Here is a 19,856-nt window from a genome sequence, read left to right as displayed (position 1 = left end):
CTATCCTATTCCTCCTCAATCTTGATGATGCTAGCTTTTAACAATATTTTTGGTTTAGGGCACCACCCCCACCACCCAAGGCCCAATTTTTCTGCCCCTGTTTAATAAGGGCATGTAATTACAATTTTTGATATAATATTTCAATACAGGGCCCTTTCCTGCTCCCAATAAGAGTAACTGTGAGGGCTTACAGTGTTCTGGTACCACCACCAGAGGCGCACCGCCCAAGGCCCAATTTTTCTGCCACTGTTTAACAGGGGCATGTAATTACAATTCTTGGTATAATATTTCATAGCAGGGCCTGCTCCTGCACCCACCAAGAGTAACTGTGAGGGCTTACAGTGTTCTGGTACCACCAACACCTAAGGCCCAATTTTCTGCAGAATATATAGGGCAGGCCGTATAGTATATATACTGCTGTTTAGAGTTCAGAGTATATAGTGCCTGGGGGCCTGAGGCCCCCCCCACGCCATTTCATTTTTAATTTGGGTGCGGGGTTCCCCTTAATATCCATACCAGACCTGAAGGGCCTGGTAAGGATTTTGGGGGTGACATCCATGCCATTTTTTTGGGTATTTTTGATATTTTTATCTATATTGGATCCAAAAATACATTACAGCCACGAGAGGTTTTAAATTAAATTTTTTCCTTTAGAAATGTCATTGTGCTGTGGCACTGTTATAAACATGGGAAAGATGCGCTACTTTACAGGCATACTAAGGACACCCCCAGGCACGATATTTAACTGCTTCAGCCCCGGAAGATTTTACCCCCTCCCTGACCAGAGCACTTTTTGCTATTCGGCACTGCGTCGCTTTAACTGACAATTGCGTGGTTGTACAACGTGGCTCCCAAATAAAATTAATGTCCGTTTTTTCCTACAAATAGGGCATTCTTTTGGTGGTATTTTATCACCCCTGCGGTTTTTATTTTTTGCGCTATAAACCAAAAAAGAGCAACAATTTTGAAAAAAAAAAACACATTATTTTTTACATTTTGCTATAATAAATATCCCCCAAAAATATATAAAAAAACATTTTTTTCCTCAGTTTAGGCCGATACATATTCTTCTACATATTTTTGGTAAAAAATCGCAATAAGCATGTATTGATTGGTTTGCGCAAAAGTTATAGCATTTACAAAATAGGGGATAGTTTTATGGCATTTTTATTAATAATTTTTTTTTTTACTAGTAATGGCGGCAATCTGCGATTTTTATTGTGGCTGTGACATTATTGCGGACACATTGGACATTTTTGACACATTTTTGGGACCATTGTCATTTATACAGCAATCAGTGCTATTCAAATGCACTGATTCCTGTGTAAATGACACTGGCAGTGAAGGAGTTAACCACTAGGGGGCAGGGTAAGGGTTAAGTGTGTCCTGGGGCATGTTTATAACTGTGGGGGGGGCATGGCCACATGTGACATGTCACTGATCTCTGCTGCCAATCACAGGGAGCAGAGATCAGTGACACTGTCTCTAGGCAGAACGGGGAGATGCTTGTTTACATTAGCATCCCCCCGTTCTTCCTCCCCATGAGACGATCGAGGGTATCCCCATGGTGACCGAGTCCATGGGACCCACGATCCAACTCATGGAGGTCTCGGCTGGTAGCGTGCACGCGATGGCACGGCGGCAAATTTAAAGGAATGTACCTGTATGCCCATTTGCCTGTCCGTGCCGACGTACAGCAGCATGCGCTGGCCGGGAACCTGTTAAAGGAATATTTCATTTTTATTGTTTAATTTTAAGCATTATTAAAATCACTGCTCCTGAAAAAACGGCAGTTTTTAAAACTTTTTTTGCATTTATACAAACACTTTTTATGGCAATAACTTGCATTTAAGCCTTTAAAATTAGCACTTTTGTTTTTTCACAATCGTGTCCCATAGACTTTAATGGTGTTCGTACACATTTTTTTTTTGGTACACATGCCTGTTCGCATGTTCTGGTGAAAACAGAACTGGGGGGGGGGGGGGGGGGGGGTTGCTTCAGGGGTAGATAATATTAGCCTGTTCAAACTATTTATGTTGGCTGTAAAGTGTGACACATTGTAATAAAATATTCATCTACTGTATACAAATGCCCTGACCTGGGGACAAACTGTTAGGCTGCACAGTATGTTATATAGATTGCATTATCACCTTCTGGGGAAGTGTGGGCAGCTGATTATAGTTATGTCTCCTGGGTTTATTTATTATTTTAGGTTAATTTAGGCTTAGTTTGGCAGCTTACAAGGCTTTTACCCATTGTTGCGCTGAAAGGCAGGTGCTTATGCTATTAGTAATACTATTGCTAAGTGTGGTATATTGTGGCTTAATAATGTATTTCCATGGAGGTCCTTATTTTGGGAATATTCCCCTCTACACTGTGTTTTATGCTGTAATTTGTCAGAGTACCACTCTACCTCTATAAAGAAGTGTGTGTGCGACTTGTTTCATTCCATCTTTAATACCCTTGGAGGATTGGAGTCAATGCTGGGGCAAGGTCATCTAGAGCACAGGGCGAACATGCCAGACTTTACCCCCCCCCCCCCCGAAGATGTACGAGCATCATGTAGTATCAGCAAAATCCCCCCCCCCCCACTAAAAATGTAACACAATTTTGCATGCTTATCCCTAAGCATAAATTCCCTTACTAGCAAAAATATTTCACAATCAACCCTACTAGCATAAAGCCCCCCCCCCAACCAAATCACCTCTTCTAGCACATCCCCCCCAAAATCCCCACTGGGATCAAGAATATGTTGATATAATTATAATTTATATACAGTACCACATTTAAATCCAATAAGTAGCATGAAAACGAATGAGTGATTTACTTTATTTTTTGGAATTTTTTCAGGTATGCGGCACAGATAACAAGACATACAGCAGTGATTGTTATCTCTTTGCAACAAAGTGTCAACTAGATGGAACAAAGGAGGGAGGCCATCTTCATCTGGATTATCAAGGACCATGCAAATGTGAGGAAATGAAAAACATGTTGAATATACCCAATAATTTCCAAATTTTAGAGCCCAGCTGAACTTTAAGTTTAACCACTTTAGTCTCAGGTGCTGTTTTAAAATAGCACTATTTGCCCTAGAGCCATTTTAAATGGCAAGGGGAATCAGTGGCTCTGGTGGCTTCATGAGCAGGCTGTAACAGGTTTCAGTGACACCCAGCATCCATCACTGAGCTAAGAAACTGATGCAATCACCTCCTAGGCTTCCAATCCTGCGCCCTAGGAGTGCATGTAGCAGATCATTGTAAACACAATGCTTTCACATTACATTGGAAGCGGTGTGATGTCATAAGCTTTTTTTCCTAAAAAAAATAACAAAATAAATTAAGGCATTTCCCCCCACAGTTTAATCTTCAAGTCCCACCAACAATGACATTGGATTATCTACTGTACATGATCTTTGGATTTGTCATGAACCAAAAAGTCATTTGGATTGTTAACAATCTCAACCCTTTTACCAAGTCACTGTTAATTTGTACCCTTGTCAACCTTACTTGACTGTATCCAAATGTTATGCTAAGAATTTACACAGACTGATTTCTTTCCCTGTGTGCTTCCCTTTGTAGTGTAAAAGAGGAATAAAGAAGCTATTGCAAACATTCACTTTGAGCTTAACCATTATGCTACGTTACATAAAAATAGCACTTATGTGACATTGCTTTAATTGACAGACTTTGGTGGTTATATTATGTAGTAAATTTTAGGGTTGCACTAATACCGATACTGTTAAGCATTTGCACGAGTATCGGTACTTGTGTACATGTTCCGATACTAGAAACCGATACCTTCGGGTTTGGTTTTTTCAGCTGTCAACAGGGAAATGCAGGGGAATGTAACAAAAGAATGCTGCCAATTATTGGTTGCTAAGGAGCAGGGCCGCCGCGTCCTTAACAACCGGTGACGTTTCAGTTGTCCCTGCCTCCTGCCCCTCTCCGTCTGCTGTCACTTCTGCCCTTTGCCTCCTTTTCATCCCACCAGCTTTGCCGGGTGCCTTCCCCACCTCCACTTTTCTCTCCCGCCAGCTGCAGTGTTCTCCTAGCCACTAGCGGGTCTGTCATTCTGCATAGTTCAGGGGCTTCCTGGTTGTCAGCAACTAGCGGCTCTCCTCATCTAGCTGCTCCTCCAGTTTTTACCCAGCAGTTACACCTGTTCCTTTTTTTCTCTGGCCAGGAGCATGTTGTTGAGCCATGCATCCAGGATCCTATCCACACATAGCAGCATGTGACTTGACAATAAGGTGATCTACTTTTATCAGCTGGAACTTTGTTTAGTTTTTTCCTTTGCCCAATGTTTGTATGAGACACACAAGCTTGTCATGGTATATACAGCAGTATGTTGGGGTTTTATGCAGAGACTAGGGATGAGCTTTGTGTTCGAGTCGAACGCATGTTCGAGTCGAACGCATGTTCGACTCGAACATCGGTCGTTCGTGTGTTCGCCGAATTCCGAACGTTTGGGCCGTTCGCGGCAAAATTCGTGTGGCCCACAATGCACTGCGATGGCGCAATGCATTGCTGTCTCACGATTGGCCAAGCATGCACTGTGACCCCGCATGCTTGGCCAATCGCAGCGCCAGCAGCGAGGAGAGCCATGGTTGGCCACAGGCATCCTGCCTGTGGCCAATCATAGCTCAGGCTGTGTAGTGCACGCCCCACACTATATAAGGCCGCCATTAAGGCAGCCTCGTGCAGTGTGTTGGCGTCTGAAGCAGTGGGTGTTCTGTGTACCTTCAACACAGTTACACACCAATCGTTTTTGGCTGATTTACTATCTTGCTCTTGTGTAGTGGTTACTGTCTGTGCCCTGACCGCAGTATACACCACTATATTCACCTCACCTATATAGCTAGTGATCTAGCTTTAATAATAGAGCTTGCAGTCAGTAGTGTTAGTGCGTGCTGTCTGCGTGCTCTGTACCCAGTACATACCACTATATACACCTACATAGCTGTTCTCTATTTGAGCCCGATTGTCATCTGCAGGAGTTATTGGAAGTTGTGTGTGCTTCCAGCACAGCACAGTATACATCTGTATATACCCCTTTAACTCTGCTGTTTTCTGGTTATTGTCTGCGTGCCCTGACCGCAGTATACACCGTGATATTCACCTCACCTATATAGCTAGTGGTCCATCTTTAACAATAGAGCTTGCAGTCAGTAGTGTCACTCAGGAGATAGTGCGTGCTGTGTGCGTGCTCTGTACCCAGTACATACCGCTATAATCCACCTACATAGCTGTTCTCTATTTGGGCCCGATTGTCATCTGCAGGAGTTATAGGAAGTTGTGTGTGCTTCCAGCACAGCACAGTATACATCTGTATATACCCCTTTAACTCTGCTGTTTTCTGGTTATTGTCTGCGTGCCCTGACCGCAGTATACACCGTGATATTCACCTCACCTATATAGCTAGTGGTCCATCTTTAACAATAGAGCTTGCAGTCAGTAGTGTCACTCAGGAGATAGTGCGTGCTGTGTGCGTGCTCTGTACCCAGTACATACCGCTATAATCCACCTACATAGCTGTTCTCTATTTGGGCCCGATTGTCATCTGCAGGAGTTATAGGAAGTTGTGTGTGCTTCCAGCACAGCACAGTATACATCTGTATATACCCCTTTAACTCTGCTGTTTTCTGGTTATTGTCTGCGTGCCCTGACCGCAGTATACACCGTGATATTCACCTCACCTATATAGCTAGTGGTCCATCTTTAACAATAGAGCTTGCAGTCAGTAGTGTCACTCAGGAGATAGTGCGTGCTGTGTGCGTGCTCTGTACCCAGTACATACCGCTATAATCCACCTACATAGCTGTTCTCTATTTGGGCCCGATTGTCATCTGCAGGAGTTATTGGAAGTTGTGTGTGCTTCCAGCACAGCACAGTATACATCTGTATATACCCCTTTAACTCTGCTGTTTTCTGGTTATTGTCTGCGTGCCCTGACCGCAGTATACACCGTGATATTTACCTCACCTATATAGCTAGTGGTCCATCTTTAACAATAGAGCTTGCAGTCAGTAGTGTCACTCAGGAGATAGTGCGTGCTGTGTGCGTGCTCTGTACCCAGTACATACCGCTATAATCCACCTACATAGCTGTTCTCTATTTGGGCCCGATTGTCATCTGCAGGAGTTATTGGAAGTTGTGTGTGCTTCCAGCACAGCACAGTATACATCTGTATATACCCCTTTAACTCTGCTGTTCTATAAAAAAGGCATCTGCAGGAGTTAGTGGGTGTTGTGTGCCTCCAGCACAATATAAACTACCCAACTACTGTTTTACCCAACTCCCTTCAGGCCATTACCATGTCTGGAAGGCCAGCAAGGAGAGGCAGACAGGCGCGAGCCGATAAAAGAGGGCAAGCAGGCTCTGTGTCTAGAGACAACAGTGCTGGTCGTGGACGCGGTGCATTGTCATCAGCACGTGGCCATGGGACATGCTTGTCCTTCTTTTCTGCAGCTGGACATGTTGAACCGCAACATGCCAACGACTTGGTAGAGTGGATGACCAAGCCCTCTTCATCCTCCTCATCCTCTCTCACCCAGTCTCAGGGTAGTAGAAAAGCAGCTGCCAACACATCGTCGTCCCTCCTCTCAATGTCATCATCAGTGACTCCTTCCCTAGACCCACCACGTCCTCCTGAGGAGTCTCCTGAACTCTTTGAGCACAGTGTTGGGTACATGCTCCAGGAGGATGCCCAGTGTTTGGTGGGCTCTGATGATGACACTCAGCTAGAGGAAGGCAGTAGTGTGAGCGCAGAGAGAGAGGATGCTCAAGAAGCACAGCAATCTGGCAGTCATGTTCCACAAGCTGCAGCATACTGCCAGGTTTGCTACAGCGATGAAGAGGGAGGGGATGATGAGGGCACTGACTCCACGTGGGTGCCTGGAAGGAGGGAGGAGGAGGAGGAGGAGGCACATGTCCAATGAGGCAGGATGCCCTCCGGGGGCCAGCTTAGGGGCAGCACACCGACTGAATCACACCGCAGAGCTCCGCCTGCGCAGAGCGCTTCCTCTGCGCGTTATTCTAAAAGTTCTTTGGTGTGGGCCTTTTTTGAGACGAGTGCATCAGATCGCACCGCTGCTATTTGCAACATATGTCTCAAGCGTATCTCACGTGGCCAAAACATCAGCCGCTTGGGCACCACATGCTTGACCAGACATATGTTGACCTGCCATGCAGCTCGTTGGCAAGCATACCTCAAAGACCCACACCAAAGAACAAAGCGGACCTCTCCTTGCTCCTCATCAGCTGGCATCTCCAACCCCACTAGACCTTCAGTCCTCTCTGATACCTGCTCTGAGAGGAATGAAGGTGTAGAATTAGGTGTGTCACAGCCAAGTGCTTCCGGGAACTCTGCTAGTGGTACATCCACGTCCGATTATAGCAGGCAAATGTCCCTGCCCCAGCTGCTGGACCGGCGGAAGAAATTTACTCCCAGCCATCCACATGCCCAGCGGTTGAATGCTAGCTTGGCTAAATTGCTAGCACTTCAACTGCTGCCTTTTCAGTTGGTAGACTCGGCCCCCTTCCGTGAGTTTGTACAATGTGTGGTTCCTCAGTGGCAGGTCCCCAAACGCCACTTTTTCTCACGGAAGGCGATTCCGGCTCTCTACCGGCATGTGGAAGGCAATGTCCTTGCCTCGCTGGACAGGGCGGTCAGCGGTAAGGTGCATATTACCGCTGACTCATGGTCCAGCAGGCATGGACAGGGACGTTACCTGTCTTTCACGGCCCATTGGGTCACTCTTCTGGCTGCTGGGAAGGATGCAGGACAAGGTGCAGTAGTGTTGGAGGTTGTTCCGCCACCACGCCTCCAAAATGCTACTATTGGTTGTGACACACCTCTCTCCTCCACCCCCTCCTCTTCTTCTTCCTCCATGGCCTCTTCCAGTGCTCTGTCCTCAGAACCAGCGGTGCTCCGTAGGCGTTGCAGGGGCTACGCAAGTACGCAGGCAAAACTATGCCATGCCGTGCTTGCGCTGGTTTGTTTGGGGGACAGGAGCCACACTGGGGCGGATGTTTTGTCAGCTCTGCAGGGGCAGGCCGAGAGGTGGTTGACGCCACGCCAGCTTAAGCCAGGAATGGTGGTTTGCGACAATGGCACCAACCTCCTCTCCGCCCTCCGACAGGGACAACTGACCCATGTGCCCTGTGTAGCTCACGTCCTTAACCTGGTGGTGCAGCGGTTCTTGGGCAGGTACCCCGGCTTACAGGATGTCCTGAAACAGGCCAGGAGAGTCTGTGTGCATTTCCGCCGATCATTTAATGCCTGTGCTCGGCTGGCTGAGCTCCAAAAGGAGTTGAACCTGCCCAAGAACCGCCTTATATGTGACATGCCCACCAGATGGAACTCAACATTGGCCATGCTGCAGCGGCTGCACACGCAGCAGAGGGCCATCAATGAGTACCTGTGCGACTACGGCACCAGGACAGGGTCAGGGGAGCTTGGTTTTTTCTCACCACGCCAGTGGGGCATGATCAGGGATGCATGCACTGTCCTGTCACCGTTTGAGGAGGCCACAAGGATGGTGAGCAGTGACAGTGCATGCATCAGTGACACTATACCTCTTGTCCACCTCTTGGAGCATACGCTGCGTGGAATAATGGACAGGGCACTTGAGGCAGAACAGAGGCAGGAAGAGGAGGACTTCCTTGCCTCTCAAGGCCCCCTTTATCCAGACAGTGTTCCTGCTGTGCCACCCATCACACAGGAAGAGGGTGAGGAGGAGGAAGAGGAGGAGGAGGATGATTGTGTCAGCATGGAGGTGGAGGCTGGCACTCAGCATCAGCAGCAGCAGCAGCAGTCTTATAGGGATGATTTACAGTCCCAAGAAACACGTGGACTTGTACGTGGCTGGGAGGAGGTAGCTGCGGATCATGTTGTCCTTAGTGACCCAGAGGACTCCGGACCGAATGCCTCAGCTAACCTACGCTGCATGGCCTCCCTGATCCTGCAAAGCCTGCGGAAGGATCCTCGTATTCTTCGGATCAAGGAGAGGGACCATTACTGGCTGGCCACTCTCCTTGATCCACGGTACAAGGGTAAGGTTGCCGACCTTATCTTGCCATCGCAGAGGGAGCAGAGGATGAGACATCTCCGGGAGGCCTTGCAGAAAGCTCTGTGCAACGCGTTCCCAGAGACTGGGAGGTCACAAACTCCTGGTCCTGGACAACGTGTTGCTGAGGCATCAGTCAGAAGGAGCGGTGGAGAAGGTGGCCGTCTGACTGATGCTTTCAGACAATTTTTTAGTCCGCAGCCCCAAGGTATGATTGGTTCCAGCACCCATCGCCAGCGTCTAATTTACATGGTGCAGGAATACCTAGGGGCAAGGTCAGACTTGGACACCTTTCCCACTGAAAATCCTCTGGCTTACTGGGTCTTGAGGATGGATCACTGGCCAGAGCTTGCACAGTATGCAATTGAGCTACTGGCCTGTCCTGCATCCAGCGTTCTTTCGGAACGCACCTTCAGTGCTGCTGGTGGCTTCGTTACCGATCACAGGGTGGGCCTGTCCACCGAATCAGTTGATCGACTGACCTTCATCAAGATGAATCAGTCTTGGATCACCCACAGCTACCAAGCACCTGAAGCTGATGTAACCGAATAATTTTTTTTGAAATACCACATCCCTTCAAGACTGCCTATGCTGATGCTGAGTGACTGTCCTGTTATGTTGATTGTCTATCCTCTTCCTCCTCCGCTGATATGTTGGAAGAACATTTTTGGTTCTGGGTGATGCCAGCAGCCCAATTTTTCTGCCCCTGTTTAACAGGGGCGTTTAAATACAATTTTTGATGCAATGCTTTGCAGCAGGGCTAATTCCTGCAATAAAACTAGAGTATATGGCAGAGGTTGCAGTGTGATGGCACCAGTGCCTAAGGCCCAATTTTTCTGCCCCTGTTTAACAGGGGCGTTTAAGTACAATTTTTGATGCAATGCTTTGCAGCAGGGCTAATTCCTGCAATAAAACTAGAGTATATGGCAGAGGTTGCAGTGTGATGGCACCAGTGCCTAAGGCCCAATTTTTCTGCCCCTGTTTAACAGGGGCGTTTAAGTACAATTTTTGATGCAATGCTTTGCAGCAGGGCTAATTCCTGCAATAAAACTAGAGTATATGGCAGAGGTTGCAGTGTGATGGCACCAGTGCCTAAGGCCCAATTTTTCTGCCCCTGTTTAACAGGGGCGTTTAAGTACAATTTTTGATGCAATGCTTTGCAGCAGGGCTAATTCCTGCAATAAAACTAGAGTATATGGCAGAGGTTGCAGTGTGATGGCACCAGTGCCTAAGGCCCAATTTTTCTGCCCCTGTTTAACAGGGGCGTTTAAGTACAATTTTTGATGCAATGCTTTGCAGCAGGGCTAATTCCTGCAATAAAACTAGAGTATATGGCAGAGGTTGCAGTGTGATGGCACCAGTGCCTAAGGCCCAATTTTTCTGCCCCTGTTTAACAGGGGCGTTTAAGTACAATTTTTGATGCAATGCTTTGCAGCAGGGCTAATTCCTGCAATAAAACTAGAGTATATGGCAGAGGTTGCAGTGTGATGGCACCAGTGCCTAAGGCCCAATTTTTCTGCCCCTGTTTAACAGTGGCGTTTAAGTACAATTTTTGATGCAATGCTTTGCAGCAGGGCTAATTCCTGCAATAAAACTAGAGTATATGGCAGAGGTTGCAGTGTGATGGCACCAGTGCCTAAGGCCCAATTTTTCTGCCCCTGTTTAACAGGGGCGTTTAAGTACAATTTTTGATGCAATGCTTTGCAGCAGGGCTAATTCCTGCAATAAAACTAGAGTATATGGCAGAGGTTGCAGTGTGATGGCACCAGTGCCTAAGGCCCAATTTTTCTGCCCCTGTTTAACAGGGGCGTTTAAGTACAATTTTTGATGCAATGCTTTGCAGCAGGGCTAATTCCTGCAATAAAACTAGAGTATATGGCAGAGGTTGCAGTGTGATGGCACCAGTGCCTAAGGCCCAATTTTTCTGCCCCTGTTTAACAGGGGCGTTTAAGTACAATTTTTGATGCAATGCTTTGCAGCAGGGCTAATTCCTGCAATAAAACTAGAGTATATGGCAGAGGTTGCAGTGTGATGGCACCAGTGCCTAAGGCCCAATTTTTCTGCCCCTGTTTAACAGGGGCGTTTAAGTACAATTTTTGATGCAATGCTTTGCAGCAGGGCTAATTCCTGCAATAAAACTAGAGTATATGGCAGAGGTTGCAGTGTGATGGCACCAGTGCCTAAGGCCCAATTTTTCTGCCCCTGTTTAACAGGGACATGTAATTACAATTCTTGATATAATATTTCACAGGAGGGCCCCTTCCTGTGCCCACCCAGAGTAACGGTGAGGACTTATAGTGTTGTGGCACCAGCACCACAACCACCAAAGGTCAATTTTTCTACCACTGTTCAACAATGGCATGTAATTACAATTCTTGATATAATCGTTCACAGCAGGGCGCTCCAGCGCCCACCAAGAGTCACTTTGAGGGCTTACAATGTTGTGGCAAAACCAACACCTTGTTCCGCCATTTCTGCAGAGCATATAGGGCAGGCCCCTACTTTCAAACATCCAATTTACAAACGGAAGGAGACAACAGCAAGTGAGATGAAAAAAGATGGACGACAAAACAAATTATACAGGGGTGATAACCCTTCCCTATGTTTTCCAAAAAGCTTAAAAATAGTTTTTTTGACTGGAGCTACACTTTAAAAATGTACCAGTTGAAAATTACAAACAGATTCAACTTAACACAACAAACCTACACAGTCCCTGTCTTGTTTGCACTGCCTGTATACTGCTGTTCTGAGTATATAGGGCCTGGGGGCCACACGCATTTCCTTTTTTTAATATGGGTACAGGGTTCCCCTTAATATGCGTACAAGACCCAAATAGGCTGGTAATGGGCAGGGAGGGGTACCCATGCCATTTTTCTCAATGATTTTCAACCATATTGCAGGAACCAGATATAACATTAAAACCGCAAGCAGTTTTAAATGGTGTTATTTCCGTTTAATGTCATTTTGTGCAGGGACTGTTCTAAACACGGGAAACACGTGGCACTTCACAGGCATACTACAGACACCCCCCAGGCACCATATTTAAAGGAATATTTCATTTTTTTTTTTCACTTTAATCGTCATTAAAATCAGTGTTCCCGCCAAAACGGCCGCTTTTAAAACTTTTTATTGCATTGACCCATGTCCCCTGAGGCAGGAGTCAGGTCCCCAAACCCTTTTTAGGACAGTATCTTGCATATCAGCCGTTAAAATTAGCACTTTCCATTTCGAACGTTCGAGTCCCATAGACTTCAATGGGGTTCTAACGTTCGTTACGAACGCGGGGTCCGTTCGAAAGTTCTGGTGCAAACCAAACCGGGGGGTGTTCGGCTCATCCCTAGCAGAGACCATATACTGTATTATCTCAATTCAAGATGTATGTATTTTAAGAACTTTGCGCTTCAAGGACTGGTTGTTAGATATGATTTGTGCATTTATTAATTCAATAAATAACCAAATTATCTATACTTTTATTTAATTATTTATTATATTATTATTATTATTATTATTATTACAGTGTGTGTATTTTTAACCCTTAAAATTTTCTATATTTTGTCATGTTACATCCAAAAACATAAATGTATTTTATTGGGATTTTATGTTAAAGACCACAACAAAGTGGCACATAATTCTGAAGTGGAAGGAAAATAATAAAAGTTTTTCAACATTTTTTGCAAATAAATATCTGAAAAGTGTGGCATGCATTTGTATTCAGCCCCCCGGAGTCAGTACTTTGGAGAACCACCTTTCACTGCAATTACAGCTACAAGTCTTTTTGGGGATGTCTTTACCAGCTTTGCACATCTAATGAGTGACATTTTTGCCCATTTTCTTTGCAAAATAGCTCAAGCTCTGTCAGATTGGATGAAGAGTGTCTATGAACAGTAATTTTCAAGTCTTGCCACAGATTCTCAACTGGATTTAGGTCTGAACTTTGACTGGGCCATTCTAACACATGAATATGCTTTGATTTAAACCATTCCATTATAGCTATGGCTGTATGTTTAGGGTCATTGTCCTGCTGGAAGGTTAACCTCCACCCCAGTCTCAAGTCTTTTGTAACAGGTTTTCTTCTAAGATTGGCCTGTATTTGACTGCATCCATCTTCCCATCAACTCTGACCAGCTTCTCCCACAACATGCTGCTGCCATCATGATGTTTCACGGTGGGGATGGTGTGTGCAGGGCGATGTGCAGTGTTAGTTTTCCAGCACACATAACATTTTGCTTTTAGGTCAAAAAGTTAAATTTTGGTCTCATCTGACCAGAGCATCTTCTTCCCCATGGTTTCTCACAAACTGCAAATGGAAGTTCTTATGGCTTTCTTTCAACAATGGCTTTCTTCTCGCCACTCTTCCATAAAGGCCAGATTTGTGGAGTGCACAACTAATAGTTGTCCTGTGGAAAGACTCTCCCACCTAAGCTGTGGATCTCTACAGACCCTTCAGACTTACCATGGGCCTCTTGGCTGCTTCTCTATTTAATGCTCTCCTTGCTTGGCCTGTCAGTTTATTTGGACAGCCATATATTGGTAGGTTTCCAGTTGTTCCATATTCTTTACATTTTCGGATCTTGGATTGAACAGTGCTCCGTGAGATGTTCAAAGCTTGGGATATTTTTCTATAACCTAACCCTGCTTTAACCTTCTCCTCATTTTTATCCCTGACTTGTCAGGTGTGTTCTTTGGCCTTCATGATGCTGTTTGTTCACTAAGGTTCTCTAACAAACCTCTGAGGGCTGCCCAGAACAACAATATTTATCCTGAGATTAAATTATACACAGGTGGACTCTATCTACTAATTAGGTGACTTCTGAAGGCAATCGATACCAATAGATTTTAGTTAAGGGTATCAGATTAAAGGGGACTGAATACAAACACCACACTTTTCAGATATTTATAAAAAAAAAAAGAAAAAAAAAACATTTATCATTTTCCTTCCACTTCACAATTATGTGCCACTTTGTGTTGGTCTATCACAGAAAATCCCAATAAAATACATTTACGTTTTTGGTTGTAACATGATAGATTCTCAATTGGATTTAGGTCTGGACTTTGACTGGCCATTCTAACACATGACTATGCTTTCTTCTAAACCATTCCATTGTAGCTCTGGCTATATGTTTAGGCTCATTGTCCTGCTGGAAGGTGAACCTCCGCCCCAGTCTCAAGTCTTTTGCAGACTCTAACAGGTTTTCTTCTAGGATTGCCCTATATTTGGCTTCATTTATCTTCCAATCAACTCTGACCAGCTTCCCTGTCCCTGCTGAAGAAAAGCATCCCCATACCATGATGCTGCCACCACCATGTCTCACAATGGGGATGGTGTGTTCAGGGTGATGTGCAGTGTTAGTTTTCCACTACACATAGCGTTTTGGCTTCTCACAAACTGCAAACGGGACTTCTTGTGGCTTTCTTTCAACAATGGCTTTCTTCTTGCCACTCTTCCTGTGGACAGACTCGTCTGCCTAAGCTGTGCATCTCTTCAGCTCCTCCAGAGTTAGAATGGGCCTCTTGGCTGCTTCTCTGATAAATGCTCTCCTTGTCCGTCTTGTCAGTTTAGGTGGACGCCAATGTCTTGGTAGGTTTGCAGTTGTGCCATACTCTTTCCATTTTTGGATGATGGGTTGAACAGTGCTCCGTGAGATGTTCAAAGCTTGGAATATATTTTAATAATCTAACCCTGCTTTAAACTTCTCCACAACTTTGTCCCTGACCTTTCTGGTGTGTTCCTTCGCCTTCATGATGCTGTTTGTTAAGTCAGTCCATCAGACTATGACCCACATTTATATGATTAGACATATAAGAAGTGATGTGTCGACACTTGGTGAGATACAATTCGGAAGATAGGTGGTGATCCTAGTTGTTAAAGGGTGCCCTAATCACTGAGGTCTGCACCACATGAATCACATTTCCCCAAGGGGGTTACACTCACCAGAGATATAATTCTTATATCACTTTAAAGGACAGTCATCCACAGTATAGGCCGGGTATTTAAGATGTAAATTGATCCAATAACACAGGATCATAGAAAAGAGAGATAACACATAGTGTAATCCTGTTTCACAATTTTATTGAGGCCAAGCCGACCCCTATACATATGACCCCTATATATATGTACAAGATATAGATAAAAGATAAGCATGTAACACAAGCGTAGTCACCAGTCTGCTGCATAGGAGAGAGCCAATGTAAATCACATGGCTGTGCTGTTTCCTCCTAGTTGTCTTGTTTTGACGCATTTCGTCACTTCCGACTTTAACTGAGGGCGTGATCTCACGATGCAATGTACTGGCTTTAAATTGATCCATCACTCTGCCCATTCATTCATTATGTGCCAATTGCTTCAGCTTGTAAAGGTGCACGCAAGCAACATATTGACACACCAAGGACAATAATCAATTAGTGTCGGATCCTAATAAAATTTAATTTCACAATGCGATAAACACATTAGGATATAAACCTACTACTTCTGTTCAAAGTATAAGACCTTGTACAATACTACAATAGAACATAATACCCTAATATACAATATCAAGAAAAACATCACATTGGTAAATATATGGATTGGACTAAAAATAAATGCACTGAGCTATCAATGAATTGCTTGCTAAACATCAAAATTCATTGATCCCATTAATGATTGACCATAAAACAGGTTAATGTAACTATATATTATCTGATTAAATTCAAAAACTCATAGATCCCTACAGCATATATACAAAGATTTAAAATATAAAAAAATATATAAAAATATTAATATAAAATCAATATTCATAGATATACACATACCTCAGATAAATCATAAAAAACAGTTAAAATAATTTAGATATTATAAACACTGACCTCAGGAATCAGATAAAACAATTAATCTCCAATTCTACACTTAACCCTTTTGGCGAGAGAGTGTCAGTTAGAAAAATTCAGTGTGTTTCGTGTTTTGATAGTCCCCTGACTATATTGGAACCTCTCCACACTGGTTTTAAATGGTCCCCACCCCAGAATTTTAGGCCAGACGGGTCTTGATTATGGAACTTTTTAAAATGTAATGACAGGTTGTGATCTTTAAACCCTATTTTAATGTTCTGGATATGTTCGGCTATCCTGATCTTTAAAGGTCTCTTTGTGTGGCCTATATACATAAGCCCACATGGGTATTCCAAGGCATAAACCACGTGAGTGGTATTGCAGGTAATAAATTCTCTAATAGAAAATTCCTTGTTAGAGGTAGATATAACTCTTTCCAAACCCTCATAGGCCTAGTTACTTCTCTGCATGCTCTGCATTTCCTGCATGCAAAAAAAACATCCCTATCCCAAAAGGATGGAGGTCTAGATGGCGGATCCAATACTTTTTTATCGCCAAAATGGGTGCTTTCCTGTTAATGAATTTGGGATCAGCAGGAAGAAACCGTTTTAGTATTTTAGCTAAAAGCAAAATATGCCAATGGGCTTTGAAAATTGATTCCACTTCTTTGTATTGTGAGTGGTACCCTGCAATGAAATCCCACTCCTAATTATTAGAATTCTTAAGTGGTACTGTCTAACTTCAATAACTTTCTCTGGGTAATGCTGATATTTCTACAATATTATCCAGATATTGTGGATTATAACTCTAAGCCTTATCTTCAAACTTGCTGGTCACTATATTTGACTGAGAGATAAAATCATTTTCCATAGAACAATTCTTTTTAACCCTCATTATTTGTCTTTTGGGGATGTTCTTAAGCCAGAGTGGATGATGTCCACTCTGTACTGGAAGGTAGCTATTAGTCTGTGGGCTAAAAGAACACTTTTGTTTTTAAATCTATCATTCTGCCTGTATACATTAACATCTAGGAAGTTAATATCATCTTTGCTCCACTGACTCCACTGTTAATTTAATATTGTTTCCATTGGTGTTTAATTCCTCGATGAACTGTTGGAGAGTTTCTAGTGATCTGGCCCATATTAAAAAACAGGTCATCAATATACCTTCTATAAAAAATATATTCTTCTCATTTTACACCAAATATATATTTGTCTTCCCATTCTCTCATAAAGAGGTTTGCAATACTAGGAGCCCATAGCCACTCCCCTCTTTTGGGTGAAAAAAAGGCCATTATACCAAAAAAATTGTTATGGGCTAGATAAAAGTCTAATGCCTTTCGCAAAAAAACTTTCTGGGTATGTGGGAGATCTTCTCTTTGGCATAGTGCCCAATTCAGGGCCAATAAAGCATCATCATGCTGTATTACTGTGTATATGTCAGAGCTGGGCTCAGCTCCTCCTTCTCAGAGCTCAGGCTGCTCAGCTGTCAGTTAATTGCCACCACACATCATTCCACAGTGACTCACCTGATAACCATATCCTGCTCGTCAGCCAGCTCTGCTGGCTACTTAATCTCTCAGGATTAATCTCTCAGGTGTGCCTTCACCTTGGTCAACATATCCAGATACTCTATGCTGTGTTCCTGTTAAAGTCTTTTGCCTGGCTGACTTCCCTTCTGGTTCCTGATTCCTATTGCTGTTGCTGACTATACTGATCTCTGGATTCCTGTTTTACCGGCTTATGACTACCCACTCTGGTTACCGCACTCTGGGTATGTTTTGACCACATTTATTCTGTTTGTACTATTTCACTATTTTATTAAAGTGTGATTTTTACTGCACTTCTATCTTAGTCTGATTCATGGTTCCTAACAGTATAAGGATGAAACACCCATAGTAACTAAACATACCTCATCTCTACTGACTAATTCTACTTCTTGCAGAAGTTGTAGGAAGTTTTTCTTATCCTTGAGGTAAGCCTTAATTTGCATAATGCTTTTTTGAAGAAATTAATCTAAATATTGTCCCATCCTCAATGTGACTGACCATTGACTACCATTGACTATAGGTCTATCAGGGGGATGTTTGGAGTTTTTGTGCATTTTTGGGAGAGTATATATCAGTGGTATACGGCTGCTACTAGGTACCAGATATTTCCTCTCTTTACTAGATAAAACACCTGTTTGGTAGCCTGTCTCAACTAAAATCTCCAATTCCTCTCTATATTGTGAGGTGGGGTCTCCTTCCAATTGCAGATAACATTTCTCTTGATTGTGGTAAAAATCCTTTGATAAGATGACCACTCCTCTCCCTTTGTCAGCTGGTCTGATTATGAGATCTTTTTTCTCCAACATTTCATATCCTTCCTGTATATGTCTAGGGTTTACATTCTTTTTCTAAGTCAACTGATCAAAATCACGCAAGACCAATCCTTTAAACACAGTGACAGTGACTTAGTCCACAAACCACTATCCACTGCCACTGAAGCATTACCGCTGCTGCCCACAGGATTAATGTTCCTAATTAAAAAATATTTTTTGATATTAAACTTCCTCATGTACTTGTGTACGTCTACGTACACATCTAATTTACTAATTGGTCTTTTAAGACCACATTTCAGGCCAAGAGGTAGGATATTAGTTTCTTTATGCGTCAAAGTCACATTACTTAAATTGTAAACTCCTCCTACTCGTTTGTTGAACATTGTCCCTCTCCCAACTGCAGATCTCTGAGGTAAGGTGTTAGCTGAGGGTGTGTTGAAGGTCTCCCTCTACGACAGGGATCTGCAATTAGCGGACCTCCAGCTGTTGCAGAACTACAAATCCCATGAGGCATAGCACGACTCTTACAGCCACAAGCACGACACCCAGAGGCAGAGGCATGATGGAACTTGTAGTTTTGCAACAGCTGGAGGTCTGCTAATTGCAGATCCCTGCTCTACGAGGTGGATAAACCCACCCCCTTCTCTGCCAACCTCTTCCTTTCCCTAAAAAAGAATGCAGTAATGGAAGTCTATTTCTATCCTCATATTCCCACAGCAGTTCAAATCTATTAATTGTTGGAACTTGATAGGGGTTAGCATAGGGTGATTGATAATGTTTCCTCATCTGTCCACCCCTCCCGCTCACACCTTTTCCCTGGATCCTACCCCTTCTATTAGGGGTGGAATAATTAATTGGGGGATGTGTTGGTATTTCATCATCATTATTATTGCCATTTTGATACATTTGATATACATGATATTTACTAATTAGGTGACGTCTGAAGGCAATTAGTTCTACTAGATTTTAGTTAAGGTTATTAGTGTAAAGGGGGCTGAATACAAATGCACACCACACTTTTCAGATATTTATTTGTAAAAAAAATTGAAAACTATTTACCATTTTACAATTATATGCCACTTTGTGTTGGTCTATCACAGAAAATCCCAATAAAATACGACTACATTTTTGGTTGTAACATGACAAAAATTTCAAGGAGTATGAATACCTTTTCAAGGCACTGAAAAAAATATATATACAGTATATATGTATAAAAATCAAATTTAAGCCTTATCTGTCCTCAAAAAATAATATATTATATAAAAAAAAGGTTCTGGGACTCAAGGGAAGTAAGGGAGAAAATGCCCTGTTAGTTGAGTGGGTATTTCAGCTAAATACCTGTCAGATGCAGCAAAACCAAAGGTGTTCAAAGTCTTTGTTTACGTCAGAAAGCAGCCCGATTGGAAAAGCCTGTCCCCTGTCAGCATGCTGCAGAGAACTTACAAAATTGTAATTTTCAGAAGGTTAATTCGATTTGATTCTCCAATGGTTAGTGGGGTTGAATTGACATTCAGTTTTGAAAGTAACGATGGGAAAGTTAGGATCAGGACTGAATTTTTTTTTTAAATAAACAGAAATCTAACTGTGAACATGGTTTTCCTTTGGGAAAAACATTGTACATGTTATAATCAAACCTGTTTAATTCATCTGGGATTCCATAAAT

At 43.4% G+C, this 19,856-nt stretch overlaps 1 protein-coding gene across 1 annotated transcript in view; it reads left to right on the top strand.

The window, feature by feature from the left end:
* Positions 1-19,856, top strand: part of SPARCL1 (SPARC like 1) — a 74,494-nt gene that overhangs the window by 37,619 nt on the left and 17,019 nt on the right. The window contains exon 7 of the mRNA XM_077476475.1: positions 2,851-2,971. Coding sequence (XP_077332601.1) covers positions 2,851-2,971 — 121 coding nt within the window. The remainder of the gene's footprint in view (positions 1-2,850; positions 2,972-19,856) is intronic.

This window comes from Lithobates pipiens, unplaced genomic scaffold, assembly GCF_037356315.1.
Source record: "Lithobates pipiens isolate NorthernLeopardFrog02 unplaced genomic scaffold, aLitPip1_a1.2 Scaffold_13, whole genome shotgun sequence".
In the NCBI taxonomy this organism is placed as follows: domain Eukaryota; kingdom Metazoa; phylum Chordata; class Amphibia; order Anura; family Ranidae; genus Lithobates; species Lithobates pipiens.
The sequence above is the reverse complement of the archived record's forward strand: the minus strand, read 5'-3'. Positions and strand labels throughout refer to the sequence as shown.